The sequence below is a fragment of the Microcaecilia unicolor genome, chromosome 13 (genome assembly GCF_901765095.1).
Source record: "Microcaecilia unicolor chromosome 13, aMicUni1.1, whole genome shotgun sequence".
Classification (NCBI taxonomy): Eukaryota; Metazoa; Chordata; class Amphibia; order Gymnophiona; family Siphonopidae; genus Microcaecilia; species Microcaecilia unicolor.
Genome location: NC_044043.1, coordinates 93873095 through 93896565, shown reverse-complemented (window position 1 = coordinate 93896565; position 23471 = coordinate 93873095). Strand labels below are relative to the sequence as shown.

Genomic DNA, 23471 nt, shown 5'->3' with positions numbered 1-23471 from the left:
CATGCACTTAGCCAGCCTTGATCTCCATCTACTGTCTTTTACCACCAAGTTTCTTGATCTTGATGAAGGGTCACATTGTCTTCTGTATTCCCCTGATACGATCATCACTTTTCAGCCCCCTGTACATGAATTCAGAACCTCTTCTGATCTGATTATACCATCCTATCTTTGTGCTACCGAAAGACTTTGACCTATTTGCTCTTTGGCTCACACTGTTTTAGTAGTAGCTCAAGGTGAATTACGTTCATAGATATTTCCCCAGGGTCGGCCCAAGGCAAGATGCTGCCTGAGGCAGAGCTACGATGCAGCCCCCCTCCCCCCACCAGATGAGATGCTGACCCCCTTCCTTCCTGCCACCGGCACCCACCATCTCCCCTTCATGGAGTTACCCGGCAGCTCCAGTCATTTCCATAGCTGCCCTGCCACCGGCACCCGCCTCTTCCTTTTACTGCGGCTTCCTCAGCCTCTGACAAAACAGGAAGTTACATCAGAGAGGCGGCTGCAGTAAAGGGAAGAGGCGGGTACCGGTGGCAGGACAGCATATGGGAATCACTGCCGGGTAACGCCAGGAAAATGACGCTCCTGAAGAGTGCTGTCTGAGGCCCTAACCTCAAGAGTGCCACTGAAAATCTGGTGTGGCACGATGTGGTCAATGGTGGGGTGGTCAGGAGGCAGAGTCAGGGTGGCTTAAATTCAGATTAAGGGCCTGTACAGCAAGGTGAGGGGTGTCCACCTTAAGAACCAGTAGTGACTACGAGAGGACCCTTTCCTCCTCTCCCTCCCTCCCCCACAGATACCACATGGGCTGCCTGGGTGAAATTTACTCCACTGATCCCCAAGTTTACAAGGTCTCCTTACTGAAGAGTTTGAGGGCTCTGTCTTGAAAGATTCATATTTCTTACAATAAAAGTAAGCACAAACTTCAAGTGTCTTCAGACTTCACAATCCCTGTTGTGTGTTCCCGCCATTATAGATGTAAAATTTGTATTTTTATTGGTTATGATTGCAACCCAGGGGCGTAGCCAGACACCCAAGTTTGGGTGGGCCTGGCCCCAAGGTGGGTGGGCAGAACTCCGCCTTGTCCTACAAGTGATTTGGTTTCTCCCTCTCTCGCCTGCATGCCATATGGTCTTTCAAACATCCCCTCTCCCCCATATACCTTTTAAATAGCAGATTTTCACCGGCATCAAACAGTTGTTGGGAGTTTTTGGCTGGTGGGGCTTGGGGTCCCTGCCAGCCACATTGTAGGTGTGCTGCTACTTGGTGGGCCTGAACCTAAAGTGGGTGGGCCTGGGCCCACCCCAGCCCACCCTTGGCTACGCCACTGCCTAGGCTACCTCGTATACTGTCCCAGTTTGATGTCTGTCTCCTTTCTTTTGTTTACTTTTAAATTGTAAACTGTAGATGTTGTACTGACTTTGTGCTAGATCAAATAAAGTTATTGAAGATGATGGTACAAAAAAAAAGCCCAACAAACCAAGCAGGACAAATGTGCACAGAACACTCCTTGCAGAACAACAAACGTGTTTTAAAAAAATCATTTTTTGAGAGCAGTTAATGAATTGGCAGATGGTGAAATACATGAATAGTACACGAGTGCTAGCTCAGAATCATTTTAGTACTGAGTACAACTTTTTTTTTTTTTAATTTATGTTTGCATTAGATATTTGGTTTTATTCTGTCTTGTGGCTGGTGTATTTTAACTTGTCATAGCTTAGAATCATATTGGCATGCACGGGCAAGGGACTGCTTGGAGGCAGTGTTCACAGTCGCTGGACAGTGGGGGAGTCCCAGGCCTTATTTAACAAGGGATAGGAACTAGGGACCACAGGGAGCTACAATGCCTCAAAAAAAATGGTCCAGTACATTACAATAGAGGAGGCAGTTATGGAGTTGCAGCTTAGAAACACTGATATATTGAAATACTAGTAAAAAAGCCCCGTTTCTGATGCAAATGAAACGGGGGCTAGCAATGTTTTCTTCTGTATGCATGTGGGAGTGTGTGTGTCCCTGCCCTCTGGCCTCTCTCCCCTCCCCCCTCTGAGTCCTTCACTGTTACAGAGCCAGCGATTTGATTTCGTGCTCTAAAAAGCCCCGTTTCTGATGCAAATGAAACGGGGGCTAGCAATGTTTTCTTCTGTGTGCATGTGGGAGTGTGTGTGTCCCTGCCCTCTGGCCTCTCTCCCCTCCCCCCTCTGAGTCCTTCACTGTTACAGAGCCAGCGATTTGATTTCGTGCTCTGCTGTTTTCCTTCACTGACTGTGTTACAGAGAGGGCGGGGCAGACACTCATAGGGAAACCGGATATCTCGCCCCCTTCACACTTCCGGCTGGAGGCTTCATAGAACGTTGGTGTTGCTTTTTATATAGAGAGATGATGATTAGGGAACTGCTACTTTCAAACTGCCCTCCCCTCTTCTTTCCTAGACACTTGCATACAGGAACACTCGGATATACGTACTGTGGAAGAGTAGGACAGCCTCAACCATTCCCCCACCACACCCCTATCCCTATTTCATTTTCTTCTGTAAACCCCACTGTATAGCTTTGTAATTGTTGCTACATAAGAGTAGCCATCCCGGCTCAGACCGATGGTCCATCTATCCCGGTATCCTGCTTCCAGCAGTGGCCAATCCAGGTCACAAGTACCTGGCAGAATCCCAAAGAGTAGCACTGGCTTCTCCCATATCTAGCTCAATAGCAGACTGTGGACTTTTCTTCCAGGAACTTGTCCAAACCTTTTTTTTAAAAATCCAAATATGCTAAATGTTGTTACCACGATTAACTATCTGTTGAGCGAAAAAATATTTCCTCCTATTTGTGTATTACCATGTAACTTCATTGAGTGTCCCCTAGTCTTAGTACTTTTTGAAGAATAAACAATCGATTCACTTTTACCCGTTCTGCGCCACTCAGGATTTTGTAGGCCTGTATCTTATCTCCTCCCCCCCCCACCCCCACCCCGAGCTTTTCTTTTCCAAGCTGAAGAGTCCTTAAGCCTTTCCTCATATGAGAGGAGTTCCTTCCCCTTAATCATTTGGGCTGCCCTTCTTTAAACCTACTCTAATTCCGCTATCTCTTGTTTTGAGATACGGCGACCAGAATTGCACCCAATACTCAAGGTGAGGTCGTACCATGGAGCAGGGTTGCCAGGTGGAAAATTTTTTTCCCACCCAAACGAGCCCAAATCCAGCCCAAAACCCGCCCAAAGTCAAACCCCGCCCCTGACACCCCGCCCCCGCGTCATCGGCCCCACCTCCCCGTCATCAGCCCCGCCCAGAACGTCACTAACCCCGCCCAAAACGTCACTAACCCCGCCCCCCGTGGCCGAAAAAACCGCTTTAAAAACCGCCCAAAAGACCCAAAACAAGCCCAAAAAACCGCAACCCGCCGCGGGCAAAAATTTCCCGCGGCGGGTCGCGGAAAACCACCCACCTGGCAACACTGCCATGGAGCAATACAAAGTAACATAGTAACATTATGATATTCTTTGTCTCATTTTCTATCCCTTTTCAGATAATTCCTAGCATTCTGTCTTGTTTTTTTTTTTTTTTGCTCCATTTGGTGACACCTAGTGGTTGAACTGTGTAGTTTGCCACCGGTTTCTATCCAGCTTATAATCGAAAGTGCTCGCCGGCTATCTTCCAACACAAATCGGGAGATGGCCGGCGATTTCTTAAAAGCGGCGAAATCGGTATAATCCAAAGCGCCATTTTAGACAGCATCGCCGCTTTCCCGTCGCTTTGCCGGCGAAAGTTCAAGGGGGCGTGTCGGTAGATTAGCGAAGGCGGGACATGGGCGTGGCTACCAGATGGCCGGCTTTCGCCGATAATGAAAAAAAAAAAAAAAGCGGCGTTAAGCAGTATTTCGCCAGGTTTACTTGGTCCTTTTATTTTCACGACCAAGCCTCAAAAAGGTGCCCCAACTGACCAGATGACCATTGGAGGGAATAGGGGATGACCTCCCCATACTCCCCCAGTGGTCACCAACCCCCTTCCATACTAAAAAAATAAATTAAAAACCTTTTTTGCCAGCCTGTATGCCAGCCTCAAATGCCGCACCCATGACACCTCCATGACAGCAGAATGTGTTGTATCCTCCGACAGCCTTTCCCTGGTTGCGATGTGGCTCAAGGGGGAGTGTGACACCTTTTCTGTTAGGTGCCCTGCAGAGTCACATTAGCAATGCATTGTGGTGGGTGTAGGGTACTGGGCTCTACTCCCATGGTACTTTTCCCCCCCTGCTAACTGGGTCAGAGTGTGCCCTGTTTTGTTTCCTGTTGTAGTCCATGCGGTAGTAAGCCAGTTTTAGTTCCCTTTCCTGTGTTACCCACGTTAGAGAACGTAGTTCTTGCCTTGAATGGTGCTGAAAGAGGGCATTGTACACCATTGTGCCAGCTCTGACCTACTGCTAATGTTAGTACCAGGGGACTCTTTGCCAGTGGGGCACAACCTCTGATCTGCAGTTAACTGTGAGTAAACGTGCTTATTTCAAGAACGGACTTTTTCAGAGAGATTAGTCTTCAGGTGTGAACTGGTGTGCCAAAGTTATACAGCAGCAATAAGTCCTAGAGGCTGTATGCAGGTTGCTGGAGCAATTTTAGTGGGTGCAGTACATTTGTGGGTAGGGGGTTGGGGGGCTCAGCTCCCAAAGTAAGGGAGCTATGCACGTGGGAGCTTTTCTGAAGTTCACCGCAGTGACCCCTAGGGTGGGTGGTTGGTGTCCTGGCATGTCAGGGGGGCCAGTGCACTAAAAATGCTGGCTCCTCCCACGGCCAAATGCCGTGAATTTGGCCGGGGTTTGAGATGGCCGACATAACTTTCCATTATCGCTGAAAAACAAACCCGGCCATCTCAAGCCCGGCGAACTCCAAGGCATTTGGACGGGCTAAACTGTATTATCGGCAAAAAAAGATGGCCGGCCATTTTTTTCGATAATACGGTTCCAGCCAGCTGTACCGCCGCCGCCAACATAGATCACCGGCGATCTATTTGGCCGGCGACGTTCGATTATGCCCCTCCACGTGTACCACCACCTAGTGACGGAGAAGGTATAGTAATATCTGTTGCCTTGGAACACTGTCACCCTGCGATTAAACTGCAAAATCCATCCTTTGAAATCTGACAGTGATATATATAATGGTTAAAAATATTTCAAAGTTATTCCGTTTTCCTCTCCTCTTCCCTTCCCCTCCCCCCCCTCCAAACAAGAGAGGCACACGGACAACAGATACAAACACAGGCACACATGCAGGAGATTAGAAAGAATTCCATGAGACAGTGGTTCCCGAACCTGCCTCCATTGCATGCAAATCTCCTGTCTCATGAATATTCATTGTGGATATCCTGAAAACCTGACTGGCTGGGGTGCCTCCAGCAGGACCAGGTTTGGGAACCATTTCCAGGAGCTTTAAGCTAGTTTCTTTTCTTTTGTTTGTTAAATCTTTAGTATTTTTGGGTCCAAAACACTGCTGCCCGTCTCGTCTTCCGCCAGGGTCGCTTTACTCATACTACCCCTCTCCTCAAGACCCTTCACTGGCTCCCTATCCGTTTTCGCATCCTGTTCAAACTTCTTCTACTAACCTATAAATGTACTCACTCTGCTGCTCCCCAGTATCTCTCCACACTCGTCCTTCCCTACACCCCTTCCCGTGCACTCCGCTCCATGGATAAATCCTTCTTATCTGTTCCCTTCTCCACTACTGTCAACTCCAGACTTCGCGCCTTCTGTCTCGCTGCACCCTACGCCTGGAATAAACTTCCTGAGCCCCTACGTCTTGCCCCATCCTTGGCCACCTTTAAATCTAGACTGAAAGCCCACCTCTTTAACATTGCTTTTGACTCGTAACCACTTGTAACCACTCGCCTCCACCTACCCTCCTCTCTTCCTTCCTGTTCACATTAATTGATTTGATTTGCTTACTTTATTATTTTTTGTCTATTAGATTGTAAGCTCTTTGAGCAGGGACTGTCTTTCTTCTATGTTTGTGCAGCGCTGCGTACGCCTTGTAGCGCTATAGAAATGCTAAATAGTAGTAGTAGTAGTAGTACCCCTCTCCTCAAGTCCCTTCACTGGCTCCCTATCCGTTTTCGCATCCTGTTCAAACTTCTTCTACTAACCTATAAATGTACTCACTCTGCTGCTCCCCAGTATCTCTCCACACTCGTCCTTCCCTACACCCCTTCCCGTGCACTCCGCTCCATGGATAAATCCTTCTTATCTGTTCCCTTCTCCACTACTGCCAACTCCAGACTTGGCGCCTTCTGTCTCGCTGCACCCTACGCCTGGAATAGACTTCCTGAGCCCCTACGTCTTGCCCCATCCTTGGCCACCTTTAAATCTAGACTGAAAGCCCACCTCTTTAACATTGCTTTTGACTCGTAACCACTTGTAACCACTCGCCTCCACCTACCCTCCTCTCTTCCTTCCCGTTCACATTAATTGATTTGATTTGCTTACTTTATTTATTTTTTGTCTATTAGATTGTAAGCTCTTTGAGCAGGGATTGTCTTTCTTCTATGTTTGTGCAGCGCTGCGTACGCCTTGTAGTGCTATAGAAATGCTAAATAGTAGTAGTAGTAGTAGTACTTGTGACCTGGATTGGCCACTGTTGGAAACGGGATGCTGGGCTTGATGGACCTTCGGTCTGTCCCAGTATGGCAATACTTATGTACTTGGGATTCTGAATGGAATCTTGCTACTCTTTGGAGTTCTACATGGAATGTTGCTACACTTTGAAATTCTGCATGGAATCTTGTTATTCTTTAGGATTCTAGAATCTTGCTACTCTTTGGGGTTCTACATGGAATGTTGCTACTATTTGGGTTTCTGCCAGGTACTTGCCCCTACGTCTTGCCCCATCCTTGGCCACCTTTAAATCTAGACTGAAAGCCCACCTCTTTAACATTGCTTTTGACTCGTAACCACTTGTAACCACTCGCCTCCACCTACCCTCCTCTCTTCCTTCCCGTTCACATTAATTGATTTGATTTGCTTACTTTATTTATTTTTTGTCTATTAGATTGTAAGCTCTTTGAGCAGGGACTGTCTTTCTTCTATGTTTGTGCAGCGCTGCGTACGCCTTGTAGCGCTATAGAAATGCTAAATAGTAGTAGTAGTAGTAGTACCCCTCTCCTCAAGTCCCTTCACTGGCTCCCTATCCGTTTTCGCATCCTGTTCAAACTTCTTCTACTAACCTATAAATGTACTCACTCTGCTGCTCCCCAGTATCTCTCCACACTCGTCCTTCCCTACACCCCTTCCCGTGCACTCCGCTCCATGGATAAATCCTTCTTATCTGTTCCCTTCTCCACTACTGCCAACTCCAGACTTCGCGCCTTCTGTCTCGCTGCACCCTACGCCTGGAATAAACTTCCTGAGCCCCTACGTCTTGCCCCATCCTTGGCCACCTTTAAATCTAGACTGAAAGCCCACCTCTTTAACATTGCTTTTGACTCGTAACCACTTGTAACCACTCGCCTCCACCTACCCTCCTCTCTTCCTTCCCGTTCACATTAATTGATTTGATTTGCTTACTTTATTTATTTTTTGTCTATTAGATTGTAAGCTCTTTGAGCAGGGATTGTCTTTCTTCTATGTTTGTGCAGCGCTGCGTATGCCTTGTAGCGCTATAGAAATGCTAAATAGTAGTAGTAGTAGTAGTTCTCTCTTGTAATCAGAGGTGATATTGTGATGTCATAATGCCTCAGGCCACCAATAAGAGCCAACCTCATCAGTGATGTCACAATGGCTTGATTGTCCTATACTTGGCTCACTTTTATTACATAGCTCTTTGAGCAGGGACTGTCTTCCTTCTATGTTTGTGCTATAGAAATGCTAAATAGTAGTAGTAGTTAGTTTTACTTGCAGGTCTCCCCTCCTCATCTACCAGAGTAGCCATATCAGATTTTCCTACTGTGGCCGATTTGTGCTTCATAGTAGTCGGCTTCTGTTAAGGACGTCTTTGAGTCTTTGAGAGGTTTTGGTGAAAGGTGCTGGACTGTGTGAGCTGTAGGATTCCAGCCCTGTCTCTGCAGAGACGTGTGCAGAGCTGTCTCACTTTGTGGGGACAGGAGTAGGGGGTCAGGGCACATCGCTGTCACTGCTGAAAGACCCCTGGGTGGATTTGAGCGCTCTCTTTTTTTTTTTTTTTTTGGTAGTGAGCAGCTTTTCTGCAACCAATCATAAAGCAAGGTGTGTCCGGCAGGAGTGGTCAAAGCAACAATTGGAATGAGCAGCATGGGGACACAGGAGGGATGCTGGAGTCCTGACTTTATCAGGGTTCAGTGATACTTTCTCTCCGCAACAGATAAGATTATGCCATTCCTCCCTTTTGAGTTGGATTAACGATTATATCATCTTTAAACTGTTTCCAGCCTGAAAAAGAAAATTTTGGTTTTCTCTACCAGCATCAGACCTTTGTGGCGAGGTAGGGTTGCAATTAGGCGAACACTGGTAAGACAATATCCTTTATGCTTGATCCTCTGCCGTGTGCAGTGCCGGAGCTGTGCTGTTTGTAATTAGCTTCAGTATATCCTAACTATGACAGATCTTGCTGTATGTGACCATCTCGGGGGAGGGGGACTGCTGTCCTCTCTGCGGAGGTCACTCTTCATACTGTGCTGCTGTCTAGTCATTGCTCTCTCTCCTCCTGGGAGGTCACTTCAAATGCTCCTGCTGTATTCATGTTCTGGGAGTCTCGGGGAGCAGCTGTTGTGGTCTTGCCCTCCTTTGGGGGTTTGTCATCTGCTCTGGTGGATTCTTATCTAATGCCATGAAAAGGCAAGAGGGGGTATTGGTTAAAATCTAATCATATCGCTGGCTACTGAATACCATGCAGTGGATTTTCTTTTATTTTGAAATCATTACATTCCAGTGCAGTACTGAGATTACTGAAATCATGAAATAATAATAATCCTTTTTAGTCCAGAGGAAGTCCAGAGAAAGCAAACTAAATCACAAGAAGAATAATAAAAAAAAAAACCCCTTCTTACAAAGCCTGCTCTCATGCAGCCCACTAACCACCATACCCCACCTAGTTCTTCACTCGGCTCCCCACCACTTAATTAAAATTTATTTATTGTATTACATTTGTATCCCACATTTTCCCATCTATTTGCAGGCTCAATGTGGCTTACAGAGTTTGGTTATGACATAATCATTCCGTGATATCAGTTACAGTTAGTAATGTTCAAAGATACTAGGTGAGGGAGGAGAGAAGGAAGGTGTTAAGGTGTACTGTCCTAGTTGGGTGAGTTGGTGAGGTAGTTTTGTAAGGCTGTGGGTTCTCTTTGTAGGCCTTGTGGAAGAGATGTGTCCTCAGGGATTTGCGGAACTTCTAATTGAAGATTAAGGAAACGTGAAGCTTTTTGGAATATCAAATTTTATACCTTTTTCGGTATAAAAGCAGAAGGATAAAGGACGTGCAGGTGTTTGTGCTAACTATTAATGGGCATCATTTTCATAAAACAATAATCTCTGCATGAATATTAATGACAAGGTAATTGTAGCTGGAATTCAGAGCTAGAAGTTGTTTGTGTTTTGTAAGGTAAGAGGAAACCTCTTAAACTCCTGCAGCTTTCAAGGAGCTTTCTTTTGTTTCTGTCCCTAAGATTCTGCTGTTGTAATTGCTGTTTATCTGATTGTTATGATTATACATTCCTGTTTTTCCTAGAACGTTTGCTCCCCCTTGTTGATGTTTAACTATTTGTGCTCCTCCAGCGCAGCGTTCTTGTACTCTAGTCCTGGAGAAAACGAGATTCTATTTTATGTTGCTCCCATGACAAAACTGTTCTACGTGAGAGCTTTAAAGAGCATTCAGGTTCTTTCTTGACTCTGTTTGTAAAATATAAACCAGGAAGTGGGTGTTTTTGATGAAGAAACAATGTAAATCCAGTTCACATGTCATCCTTGAGTATGACTCTCCTAATAATAATACAGTGGAGTGGAGGAATAGCCTAGTGGTTAGTGCAGCGGACTTTGATCCTGGGGAACTGGGTTCAATTCCCACTGCAGCTCCTTGTGACTCCGGGCAAGTCACTTAACCCTCCATTGTCCCTGGTACAAAATAAGTACCTGAATATATGTAAACCGCTTTGAATGTAGTTGCAAAAATCCCTTTCCCTTATGACATCACAGTATCAGAAGTGAGCCAAGTATCGGGCAATCAAGCCATTGTGACATCACTGATGAGGTTGGCTCTTATTGGTGGAATGAGTGGAGGAGTAGCCTAGTGGTTAGTGCAGCGGACTTTGATCCTGGGGAACTGGGTTCAATTCCCACTGCAGCTCCTTGTGACTCTGGGCAAGTCACTTAACCCTCCATTGCCTCAGGTACAAATAAGTACCTGTATATACTGTGTAAACTTCTTTGGATGTGGTTGCAAAAACCACAGAAAGGTGGTATATCAAGTCCCATTTCCTTCTCCTATTTGAGATTCTACATGGAATGTTGCTACTATTTGAGATTCTCCATGGAATGTTGCTATTAATTGAGATTCTGTTGCAACTATTTGAGATTCTGTTGCTACTACTTGAGATTCTAAATGGAATGTTGCTGTTATTTGAGATTCTACATGGGCGAATGTGGCGGCAGGGGGGCCAGGGCTAAATCTGCGGGGGCCCATGCCCCCGTGGCCCCACCAAGCTACGCACCTGCCGCAACCTAAAAATGCTGCTGCGGCCCAGTAAAAGACCCCTACGTGTGCACTTCCTTTATGGAATCATGCTTAGCACTGATATTTTTACTGGCGCCAAATTTTAGGCACCATTTACTGAACCCAGCCCCAGAGGTCTGGAGCAAGGGTTCTCAGTGCAATCCTTTGGACACATCTAAGCCAGTCAAGTTTTCAGGATGTTCTCAATGAATATGTATGAGAGAGATTTGCATACAGTGGACGTAATGATAAAAATGTATCTCATGCATTTTCATTGTGGGTATCCTGTAAACCTGACTGGCTAGGTGTGTCCCATGGCCTGGGTTGAGACCCCCCCCCCCCTTGGTCTGGAGTGATTGATACACCCCTTGTTTTTCATTATGAGGCTACTCCCCAAAGCAGGGGAGCTGTAGTTGAACGGATGTGGTAAAGCCTGAGGAAGGAGCTTAGAGTAGACTCAATATTTATTTGATAAGAAAGTTTATTTATTTTTTAATTAGTCAGCCAAGTGTTCTTAAAGTGCATGCTTTTGAAAATTAATTTAATGAAAGATTGACAGGTGCGGTATCAAATCCATGATCAGATTTGAATCAGCCAGAACGTACTTAACTCTTCACTTCCCAAGTTGTAAAAACCTGAAGTATAAATCAACATACGCGTCAAGTTTCTCCTGCATATTCACACAGCTCTGGAATACACTAACGAAACGCCTGAAATCCACAAATAATCATCTTGAATTCCGAAAAAAACTAAAGACTCATCTTTTCAAGAAGGCATACCCCACAGATCTGACATAAATACCGAATAATGTAATATGGCAATTTAATCAGGAAATGGACAGTACTCAACCCCGACACATGATCACTCCCTAGCATTTCGATTGAGATGAATCACCCCAACCTGATATTTCTTCACTGTATTTGGTCACGCCGGAATCTGTAACTACCTCTCCGGAACTATGTAAGCCACTTTGAGCCTACTAATAAGTGGGGAAAAGGTGGGATACAAATGTAACAAATAAATAAAATAAAATGATCCTTTACCCTCTAGTTAATACAAAATGGCTGCACTTGTTTGGCATATATGGTACTAAGCCACGCAGACTACTGAAATGGAATTTATGCAGGATGCAAAATACAAATCCTAAAGAAACTTCAGACCGCACAAAACACAGCCGCCAGACTCATCTTCGGAAAAACACGATTCGAAAGCACAAAGTCCCTCTGCGAAAAACTACATTGGCTCCCAATCAAAGAACGCATTGCCTTCAAAATCTGCACTATGGTTCACAAAATTATCTACGGGGGAGCTCCAGGATACATGACAGACTCGATCGACCTACCATCTAGAAATACATCCGAATCAACACGAATGTACCTAAATCTACACTACCCAAGCTGCAAAGGGCTGAAATACAAATCAACCTAAGCGTCCAGTTTTTCCTACATCAGCACGCAACTGTGGAACGCACTACCAAAAGTCTTGAAAACCACATACGACCATTTACACTTCAGAAAGACACTAAAGACCCACCTGTTTAAAAAGGCCTAGCCCTACCGATCCAACGTAAGTGCCTGATCTCTATGTCACAACAACACTAAAGTTCGTAATGGTCTTCACACAACCCTCTGCCGACCGATTCCTTTATGAGGTCCTACCACATGAACAATATCTTACCACGACACCACATTGTACTTGTTTACTCCGGAGTCTGGAAACAGCTCTCCGGCACTATGTAAGCCACATTGAGCCTACAAAGAGGTGGGAAAATGTGGGATACAAATGTAACAAATAAAAAAAATATATAGGACTTTTCCAAGATATAGTAGAATTGGAAAAGGTGCAGCGAAGGGCGACTAAAATGATAGCGGGGATGGGACGACTTCCCTATGAAGAAAGACTAAGGAGGCTAGGGCTTTTCAGCTTGGAGAAGAGACGGCTGAGGGGAGACATGATAGAGGTATATAAAATAATGAGTGGAGTGGAACAGGTGGATGTGAAGCTTCCTTTACCCATACGACATGCCCCCTCCCTACCCATCTTCAAATCTCTGCTTAAAACTCACCTCTTCAATGCTGCCTTCGGCGCCTAACCGCTCGAGAAATATAAAATACCCCAATCTATCCACCCTATCAGATTAACTGTTCACTCGTCCTCTAGATTGTTCACTTGTCTTTAGATTGTTCTCTTGTCTTTTAGATTGTAAGCTCTTTGAGCAGGGACTGTCCTATGTTTGAATTGTACAGCGCTGCGTAACCCTAGTAGCGCTTTAGAAATGGTTGTTGTTGTTGTTGTTGTTGTTTATGATGGGAAAAACAACTGAGGTAGAAAAAGAGAAAATAAGAGGTAAAGACCATATGGCCTATCCAGTCTGCCCATCCATGCCATGTACATGTCCCAATACAGGCTTCGTCTCTACCACCTCCGTAGGGAGGCTGCTCCGTGGATTAACCACCTTTTCCATAATGAAACATTAGGTTACTCTTAAGTGATGAAATTGATAAAGAGGATGGGACGACTTCCCTATGAGGAAAGTCTAAAGCGTCTAGGGCTCTTCAGCTTGGAGAAGAGATGGCTGAGGAGAGATATGATAGAGGTATATAAAATAATTAGTGGAGTGGAACAGGTGGATGTGAAGCGTCTGTTCACGCTTTCCAAAAATACTAGGACTAGGGGGCATGCGATGAAACTACAGTGTAGTAAATTTAAAACAAATCGGAGAAACTTTTTCTTCACCCAACGTATAATTAAACTCTGGAATTCGTTGCCAGAGAAAGTGGTGAAGGCGGTTAGCTTAGCAGAGTTTAAAAAGGGGTTGGACAGTTTCCTAAAGGACAAGTCCATAAACCGCTACTAAATGGACATGGGAAAAATCCACAATTCCAGGAATAACATGTATAGAATGTTTGTACATTTGGGAAGCTTGCCAGGTGCCCTTGGCCTGGATTGGCCGCTGTCGTGGACAGGATGCTGGGCTCGATGGACCCTTGGTCTTTTCCCAGTATGGCATTACTTATGTACTTATGACTCAGGGGCCCTTTTACTAAGCCGTGTAAGCATCTACGCTCGCCCAACTCACAGCATCTATTAACTTCTTAAACGGTGATTTTTTTTTTCTTTTCTCCTTGTTTCCGGCCCAACCTTCCCAGTTAATTTTCCCTTTTTATGCTTGGGCCCGAGCCCTTCTGTGGCTTGCTGGAAGAGATTAGCGGAGAGGGACCTGTCAGCGCTGTTTGTTAGGTGGTGATGGATCACCATGGTATGGAGTCAGCAGGCCGGATGGGTGCGTCAAACTGACTGATGGATGGAGGGTAGCAGGTTCTGGAATGATGTCCAAAACAACACACTTCCACATGTTTTATGAATAGAGTTCTTTAAGCTTTTTGGGCAGGAGGCGGGGAGAAAAAGGTTAAACACTTCCGTGACCTTATCTACCCACTGTTAGCTCCCCTGACCTCTTAGGAAATAGACATGAAAGGTTAGTTAATATAGCCAAGCTGTTGTAGAGCATGGCCTGTTAAGAGAAAATGTGTAGTCATTACGGGCTGTGCATTATTAGGACCCTCGGGATACCCTCTGCCAGTCGGGACTCACCTGGAAGGCTTTATCTTAGAACTGGAATATTGGAAGATTCATAGTGTGTTAATGGAACCTCCTTCCCAAAAGTGCAGGTATTAAGGGCCTCATATTGAATAGATTTCTGCTCCTAATTTTGGGTGTTATGTTCATAAATTGGCTTCTTTGGAATTTACAAATTTTTCAAATAAGGGGGGGGGGCTTGTTGAGCATGAACATGGCAGCAGCATGAGCAGGTAACTCCATGAGGACCATCTTAAACAATTAGCAGAAATCGCTTTCTATTTATAAGCTCTCACCTCCGAAGAAATGCCGAGGGTTAATGGCCAGCATCAAACTGAGCAAGGCATGGTGTGTATACCTGCCGCAGAGATGGGGGGGGGGGGGGGGGGGGGGGGGGGAGGAGTCTCTTAACAGGGCACCTATTTGGAGTTTATTCTATAAAGAAAAGTATAGACCTACTTTTCTTTAGAGAATACTAATGTAGCAGGTCAGATTTGCACTGATACTTTAGGGGACCAATTGTACCAGTAATAGAGCTGGTCTAAAGGATCATACCTAAATTGCCAAAAAAAAATGCAGGTAAATTATAGTATTCTATGATTTACAAATGTGCCTCTGTGCTCCACCCATATTCTGTCTATGTGAAAGCCCACCTTTAAACTACACACCGTCACTTTTAAGCACCAGTCCATACAATAATGCATAATTGGTAACAGTTTTTTTTAAATGTGATGTTTCAGCTCTTTTAAGAACTCTGGGGATGAATACCATCCAGTACTGGTGATTTGTTACTCTTTAGTTTGGCAGTTTGCTCTGTTACATCTTGTAGATTTATAGGAGCCTTTTTACAAAGGCGCAACAAGCCCACCGTGCGCCAGTTCGGCACTACCGCCAGTCTACTGCCTGCCCTCACTGTGCGATTTCCGGCATGTCAGGGGTTTTTGGGTTTTTTTGTAGCGCCGTGTTAGCACAGGAGCCAGGGCTCCCCCAGGAAATGGTCGCCATGGCAAGTGTTTCACTTACCGCACGGCCATTGGAAATTCCGTTTTACTGGGAGGCGGTAAAAGGGGGCCTCAGTGCACAGCAAACTTACGCACAGACACCACCTTTTACCGCCACTTGTGATGTAGCCAGGCCTACTATTTTGAGTGGGCCCACAGTTAACTTGTCACAGAACGCCTAGCACCTGCCTGGGTTAACCCTGTGGCCACCTGGAGGATCTGTCCCCAGCACTGCTCAGGCCCGCCTGCACCTGGGCACATGCTCTATCCTAGCACCATCCACCCCACTGGGTCCCACTTGCCTCTGGGCGAGTCTCCCACTCTCAAGTTATTCCCCGGTGATTTCTAGGTTACTGGAGCCACACTCTTAGGGGTCTCACAGTTCCTAGAAAGCATCCATAGACCCAACACACAAACCACAAGAGTTCTTAGTCAGTCCAGGACAACAGAGCTAATGAACTACCGGATTTATTATCACAGTAGAACAGTGAGCGCTTGAAAACAGGTGAAAAAGGACAGCAAGCAATAACAGGTAACTGAATAAGGATCAATATTAAAACTATCTAAACACTTGTTACTACCTGGGTAGCACCTGGGGAGCTTCAGGAAATTAACTGCTCACAAATCTTGAACAGGGTCTCAGGGCAGAGATGTTCACCCTCTGCTCTCCCGTCCCTAGCAGAGACTGGGGAAAATCCAGTACCTCCCGGTTAGATTTGAACTCCAGAGCCAATCAGAGCCCAGGGCACTAACTTTGAAAGTATCTAGCCAATGGTACTGCAGATTACCTTTCCACAAGCTTAAACTAGAAAAGAAAAAAGCTTTTTCTGCAACAGCTTTAAAACACAAAATAAGCACCATCTGCTGGCCAATTTGGAGAAATACACTTCATGAAAATATTATTACAGTTTACAGCCTTGAAAACCCACTGTTTCGCCACAGTCGCTTTCAAACCTGCCCCTGCAGATTTGCATGTTCCCCTCTCTGAATCTCTCCATCCCTCCTTGATCTACCTGGTCCCGGTGGCCGCAGCGATTCATCTTTGTTGCCTGCGCCGACCATTGCAGGCTTCTCCTTTGCCACGTCCCGCCCTTGCTGATGTCATTTCCTGTTTCCTTACCAGCAGGACGCAGCAGAGGGAAACCTATGGAGGCTGGCTCAGACTGTGAAGATGAATCGCTGTGGCCTGCAGGATGCTCTGAGGTAGAGCAGGGAGGGACGGGGGGGGGGGGGGGGAATCAAAGAAGGGACAGATGCTGGGCTGCCGGAGGAGAGGAAGAGAGGGGAGTGAGGCGCCACTGCTGGGTGGGTCTGTGCCTACCCAGGCCCACCCGTAGGTACACCACTGGAATATATTCCTGGTATGATAGAAGACGGACATGAAGTATCACACCCAGGGAGCTACAGGGCGGAGCAAGCCACAGCTGGAACATGGTTGAATCTGCCCTTGGATAATTAATGCTCTATAATGAATGAAATAACCTGGTTCATGAGAGTTCATTAATTGACACATACGATACTATCTGTAATGCCAGTATGTACTGTGGATCATTATGTCTGTATATGACCCCCATTACTCCCCCAGTGGTCACTGACTCCCCTCCCACCCCCCAAAGATGTGAAAGAAACAGTACATACCGGCCTCTGACAGTCTCAGATGTTATGGCTCAGGCTTGTCCAACCTACGGGCCACAGGCCAGAACCTGGCCAACCAAGTGCTTTTTTCTGGCCCTCGGAAACTTGGCAGTTCTTGTGATGGCTACAGCGGGATTCCTGCTTCCCCACTGTAATTCAGCTCTCCGTAAGCTTGAGCCATGTGATCCTGGAAGTTCGGGTTGGTCAAGCTTTTACAGAGAGCCGTGTCCTGGTGGGGAAGCAGGAATCCTGCTGTTTCTTCTGCAGGTGAGGGTAAAGAGAATAGTCGAAGACTTGTGGGGGTAGCATGAGAGAGAGACTGGGTGAAGGTTGAGAAGGGGACGATGCACTGCTGTATTTTCCCACTATTTTATTTTTTTATTTTTGTTACATTTGTACCCTGCGCTTTCCCACTCATGGCAGGCTCAATGCGGCTTACATGGGGCAATGGAAGGTTAAGTGACTTGCCCAGAGTCACAAGGAGCTGCCTGTGCCTGAAGTGGGAATCCAACTCAGTTCCTCAGTTCCCCAGGACCAAAGGCCACCACCCTAACCACTAGGCCACTCCTCCACTGTTGCTACTATTTGAGATTCTACAGGGAATGTTGCTATTCCACTAGCAACATTCCATGTAGAAGTCGGCCCTTGCAGATCACCAATGTGGCCGCGCAGGCTTCTGCTTCTGTGAGTCTGACGTCCTGCACAGGACGTCAGACTCACAGAAACAGAAGCCTGCGCAGCCTTCTACATGGAATGTTGCTAGTGGAATAGCAACATTCCATGTAGAATCTCCAATAGCAGCAACATTCCATGTAGAATCTCCAATAGTATCTATTTTATTTTTGTTACATTTGTACCCTGCGCTTGCCCACTCATGGCAGGCTCAATGCGGCTTACATGGGGCAATGGAGGGTTAAGTGACTTGCCCAGAGTCACAAGGAGCTGCCTGTGCCTGAAGTGGGAATTGTTATACTCCCAATGATATTCGAATGTCTCGCACAACTCTGTTCAATGTAATCCATAACCTAGTCGTAACAAATGTATTTCTATTATTCAAGTCTTATTGTAAGCCACACTGAGCCCGCAAATAGGTGGGAAAATGTGGGATACAAATGCAATAAATAAATAAAAATAAAACTCAGTTCCCCAGGACCAAAGTCCACCACCCTAACCTCTAGGCCACTCCTCCAACAAGTGGCAAAATATGGCGGTGCATGTTTCGGCCCTCCAAATGATACAAAATATAAAATGTGGCCCCCGATAGCAAAAAGGTTGGTCGAGCCAGTTGTAGCCAGTTCTATTAGAGCAGCAAGCAGGTCCCCAGAGTAGCCTAGTGGTCGAGTTGATGCAGTGCACTATGGAGAAGGGGACCCAGATCCATATCCCACTCCGTTACACTTGTGGTGGAAAGTGTGAGCCCTCCAAAACCCACCAAAAACCTACCGTACCCACATATAGGTGACACCCAAAGACATAAGATCTATTGTAGTGATGTATAGTTGGGTACGGTAAGTTTTTGGTGGGTTTTGGAGGGCTCATCATACAATTTAAGGGTTAAGGGTGAGCACCTGGGTGCTGAAACGAGTAAAACCATATCTCCCCCTAAAAACTTTCCGCAACTTAGTACAATCCACTGTACTTACCCACGCTGACTACTGCAACAGCATTTTCATTGGCTGTAAGGCCCAAATCCTGAAAAAAAACTCCAGACCGCCCAAAACACGGCAGCCAGACTCATTTTTGGTAAATCATGATTTGAAAGCGCAACACCTTTTCGTGAAAAACTCCATTGGCTCCCTGTCAACGAACGAATAAACTTCAAAGTCCAGTCACTGATTCACAAGATTATCTACGGAGAATCTCCAAGCTACATGACCAACCTAATTGACCTACCAGCTAGAAACGGATCAAAATCCTCTCGAACATATCTCAATCTACACCTTCCCAACTGCAGAGGTCTCAAGTACAAAACGTACCACGGATCCAACTTCTCCGTTATAGGCAGCCGACTCTGGAACGCCATACCAAGACCCATTCGAACAGTTAGCGACCATCTACCCTTCTGGAAGTTGCTAAAAACTTACCTCTTCAAACAAGCCTACCCAAATGACCAGACTTAACCTATGAACCCACTCTACACCACTCCTACCTCTCCTACCCCTACATCCCCTGCCCATTTCACCTATCTCAACCTATCTCCTAACAACCACATCATACCTCTACTATTGATACAGCTGTGTTCTTTCTGTGGTACTATGTAATTCCATACTATGTAAGCCGCACTGAGCCTGCTACCGAGCGGGAAAGAGCGGGGTATAAATGCAACAAATAAATAATACCTGGGAGCTTTTATGTGAAGTCCACTGCAGTGACCCACTGCGCTGTTGGTATGTTTGTGTGGCCTGTTTACTAAGCATGCTGGCTCCTCCTCCTACATCCCAATGGCTTGATTTTATGTGTTTTTCACTTGGATGTTTGTTTGGTTTTTTTTTTTTCGGAAATGGTCAAAAAGGATAAATGCACTGCCTACAGCAATGTCTAGAAAAGGCCATTTTCAAAACTTAAAGATAAGGCGTTTTGCTGGTTTGAAAATGGTCACGTTAGCTGTTCAATTTTTGGACGTTCTAAACGTCCAAAGTCGGATGTAGATGTCCTATCGAAAATGCCCTCCACACCTTTTTGAGGTGCTTTTTGTTGAATACCGATAGGAACTGATGAATTTATTTCCTTCACATTGATTTTTTTTTTTGCCAAGATAAAAGATGAACTGTCTCTCTCTTTTTTTTTTTTTTTTTTTTTGCTCCCTTAGGTGATACAGCAGGCGCTGCATCGACAGCCAAGTACCGCAGCGCAGTACCTACAACAGATGTATGCGGCTCAGCAGCAACACCTCATGCTGCAAACAGCAGCCCTGCAGCAACAGCAGCACCTCAGCAGTGCCCAGCTGCAGAACCTGGCTGCAGTGCAACAGGTGAGCTGGATGGACCGTGCAGGTCTTTTTCTGCCGTCATCTGCTATGTTACTACAGGGTCTGAATTCAAAGCGAGGTACCTGGCCGCTTAAATCGCCTTTGTGGGGTTATCCATTGATATTCAGCACCAGGAAGTAACCTGTTCCGGGGCAGAGAAGAAGCTTGGAACAACGGAGGACAGGCGATTGCGGCACCCCCCCCCCCCCCCCCGGCGGCGTGCACCTGGGGCGGACTGCACCCACCCACCCCACCCTCTAGGAACGCCACTGCCTTATGCTGCTTTTCTACAATGGAATCGTGGTACCATGATGCCATTATTGAATTGGCACTGAATGAACAGCGCTTACAAATATATTTATATCATGGTTTTTGGTTGGTTATTTTGTACGTTTATTTTATGTTTTCTGGGTTTCTTTTCAGGCAAGTCTGGCAGCCAATAGGCAAGGAGCATCTCCCAGCAATAATGTGCCCCAGCCGTCCACATCCCAGCAGCCCACGGTAAGTAATGCAGAGAAGTGTGGCGAGTCCAGCCAAATATTGGAGACGAATGTGGAGATCTATCCTGCAATGCACCCCTGAAATGAAGAGTTCATTTCTGCCACTTAGGCATGTATCTTGTACTTTATAAAACTGACTAAAATGATGGCTGAAAACTTGCTTACACGAGACACTCCCTTAAAAATTACCCTCCAGAGGACCGAATCACTGCAATGTGTCTTAATCTGGTCTCACAAGTGGCCTTCCATGCCCTGGAGTGGCTTGGACTGGGGATGTGATAGTTGCGTAAGGGTGCCCCTAGTGGCCAAATTCAGGGTCCCTGATTTTCAGGGTTTTACCTGGCTTCAGCTGAGGACTTTCACTTCTGTGACCAGCCCAGGTGTGTTGAGCAAGGCTATGAGAATGGGGGCGGGGGGGGGGGGGGGGGGAAATCCCCACCCCAGCTAGTTGCAAATGAAGCCTTGTTGGACCAGACCCTGGTTCTGAGTGAGCTGGAAATAGGAGGAAAAATGCTAGGTAAAATAAATTACAGAAAAAAGTTACTGAAATGGAAGCTTCAGTTAATGTGAGCGTCCGTTTTCTTTCCAGCCTCTTAAGAAATGATTTCTGTTTCTTTTTGTGCATTCTGTCAGATTAACCTGGCTGCATCCCCTGCTGCTGCCCAGCTGATCAGTCGAGCTCAGAGTGTAAATTCTGCCACTTCCACCACCTCAGGGATCACTCAGCAGGCCGTGCTCTTAGGGAATGCTACCTCGCCGGCACTGACAGCCAGCCAGGCACAGATGTACCTTCGTGCCCAGATGGTAAGTGCCTTCTGCATGCTTCTCGCTTGCTGGGACAGTGCAGACCGAAGGGCAGGATGTAGTGAGAGAATGGTCTCTTGTTACAGTATAAAGCTGGCGTATGAATTATTAGCCCGACCAGAGCGATCTGCTTGTTATATCATCTGGCATCTTATATGTTATATGCAGGGTCCAAAGACAGGACAAGTCCATAGGATCTCTAAGGGAGTGATAGGGAGAGTAGTTGGCATGGATGGGCAGACTGGATAGGCCAAATGGTCTTTATCTGCCTACGTTTTTCTATGTTTCTATTTTAGGAACAAGAGATTTAAAATAGTGGGTGTATATTTTTCATTCCTTTCTTCTGATTTCTGATAGGTTACTATGACCCTAGCTGCTGCCATGGAAATGCCCCTCTGGTGATAAGTTGTATCAAAGGTACTCATACTGCTGTTCTGTGACTGCTCACAATCTGTTACTGCATGGGGAAAATTGATTACAAAGCTCAGGCTGTGTTTTGTTTTGTTTTGTGGAGATCACCCAACACTAGTTTCATTGTTTGATGCTGGCTAGTCATCTGATAACTTCTATTAGAGTGAATATATCCTGAGCTTTCTAGTCAGTTTTCTGTAGGCAATACAAAATTATTAGTTATTTGGATTTAGTGCACACTTTTTTTTTCAGTGTGTGTGTGTATGTGTGTATACACACATACTCTCACACATACACTGAAAAAAGTGTGAGCTAGCCAGCAGCACGTGAGCATCTGTGAGCTATTATGTGACAGAACAACCTTAAACAGGAACTCAAGGTTTTGGACAGTGTAGTGACTTTTATTACGTAGGGGTAATTCCGAGTTTGGTGCGTTCCAAATCTCGTGGTAGAAAATATTTTTCTATTATCTACTGTGGGGGGTGTTCATCGGCAGTGCAGCCACATTGGTGCACACTGCATGGTTACTGCGCAGGTAGCACGTGAGCCCTTACCACTAAGTCAGTGGCTGGCGGTAAGGGGCTCAGGCTGTAAATAGGCACACGCCCATTTCCCGGCCCATTAATGGCCTTTTCCCCAGCCGCGGTAAAAATTGTCCCAGTTTTGCACCCAAAAGACACGCCTACACTACCGCAGGCTACTTTTTACCGTGGCTTTGTTAAAGGACCCCTTAGTGACTCACTGCCATTTGGTAAATAGTGTAATGTAAAAGAGTTAACCAGAGCTGGACCCTCAGGACCACATGGATAACCGGATTTATGTCGGCTGTATGTAGATTTGCTGGTGGATGTTGGAAAGCCAGAGCGGTTTATAACCCTCCGATGCAGCGCGGCAGCCTGTCCATTTAGTGGGGTCGCATGGCAGATCAGCACAGTGGGATATTAGGAAAAAATTAGATTCAAAGGTGTCAAGGATTACTTTGGCTCCGTGAGGAAGCCGTGACTGTTAAGACTTCCCTGGTTATGTTCTAGTTCACTTTAATAAATTTCAAAGTTTTGTAATAAAGGAAAATGTAAAACAATACCCAGAATTAAAGAAACTTCTTTGAGCCAGGGGCGTAGCTAGGTGGGGCCACGGGGGCATGAGCCCCCACAGATTTAGTCCTGGCCCCCGCCACTTTCCACCCCCCCCCCCCCCCCCCCCGCTGCTGCTGCACGGTACCTTTGCTGGTGGGGGTCCCCAACCCTCACCAGCCTTAGTCTTCTTCAGCGCCGGTCTCCGGCGCGTTCGCTCACTTCGCTGATCTGCTGGCGGGGGTCCCGAACCCCCACCAGCCTTAGTCTTCTTCAGCGCCGGTCTCCGGCGCGTTCGCTCACTTCGCTGATCTGCTGGCGGGGGTCCCGAACCCCCACAAGCCTTAGTCTTCTTCAGCACCGATCTCTGGCGCGTTCGCTCACTTTGCTGATGTGTGCTGTGAGCCCAGACCTTCAACGTGCAGGACGTCAGGACTCACAGCACAGATCAGCGAAGTGAGCGAACGCGCCGGAGACCGGCGCTGAAGAAGACTAAGGCTGGTGAGGGTTGGGGACCCCCACCAGCAAAGGTACCTTGCGGCGGGGAGGTCAAAAGTGGTGGAGGAGGGTAGGCAGCAGGTGGGGGTCGGCGGGCTAAAATGTGCCCCCCACCTTGGACTCTGGACCCCCCCCCCTCCTGCCGAGGTCTGGCTACGCCCCAACCGTGGTGGATATGTGTTGATCTAGAAAACTAACTTCCCTGGCAGCGTCCTCATGTCTCCTCTGTAGGGGCATAGCTAGACTTCGGCAGGAGTGGGGGTCCAGAGCCCGAGGTGAGGGGGCACCTTTGAGCCCACCCCGGCACCACCAACCCCCCCCCCCCCTGCCACTTTTGACTCTCCCCCGG

At 46.6% G+C, this 23471-nt stretch overlaps 1 protein-coding gene across 1 annotated transcript in view; it reads left to right on the top strand.

Annotated features, from left to right (window-relative positions):
* The window catches only part of PHC2 (polyhomeotic homolog 2), a 292890-nt gene that overhangs the window by 106172 nt on the left and 163247 nt on the right, over positions 1-23471 (top strand). The window contains exons 4-6 of the mRNA XM_030185734.1: positions 19678-19839; positions 20260-20337; positions 20970-21140. Coding sequence (XP_030041594.1) covers positions 19678-19839; positions 20260-20337; positions 20970-21140 — 411 coding nt within the window. The remainder of the gene's footprint in view (positions 1-19677; positions 19840-20259; positions 20338-20969; positions 21141-23471) is intronic.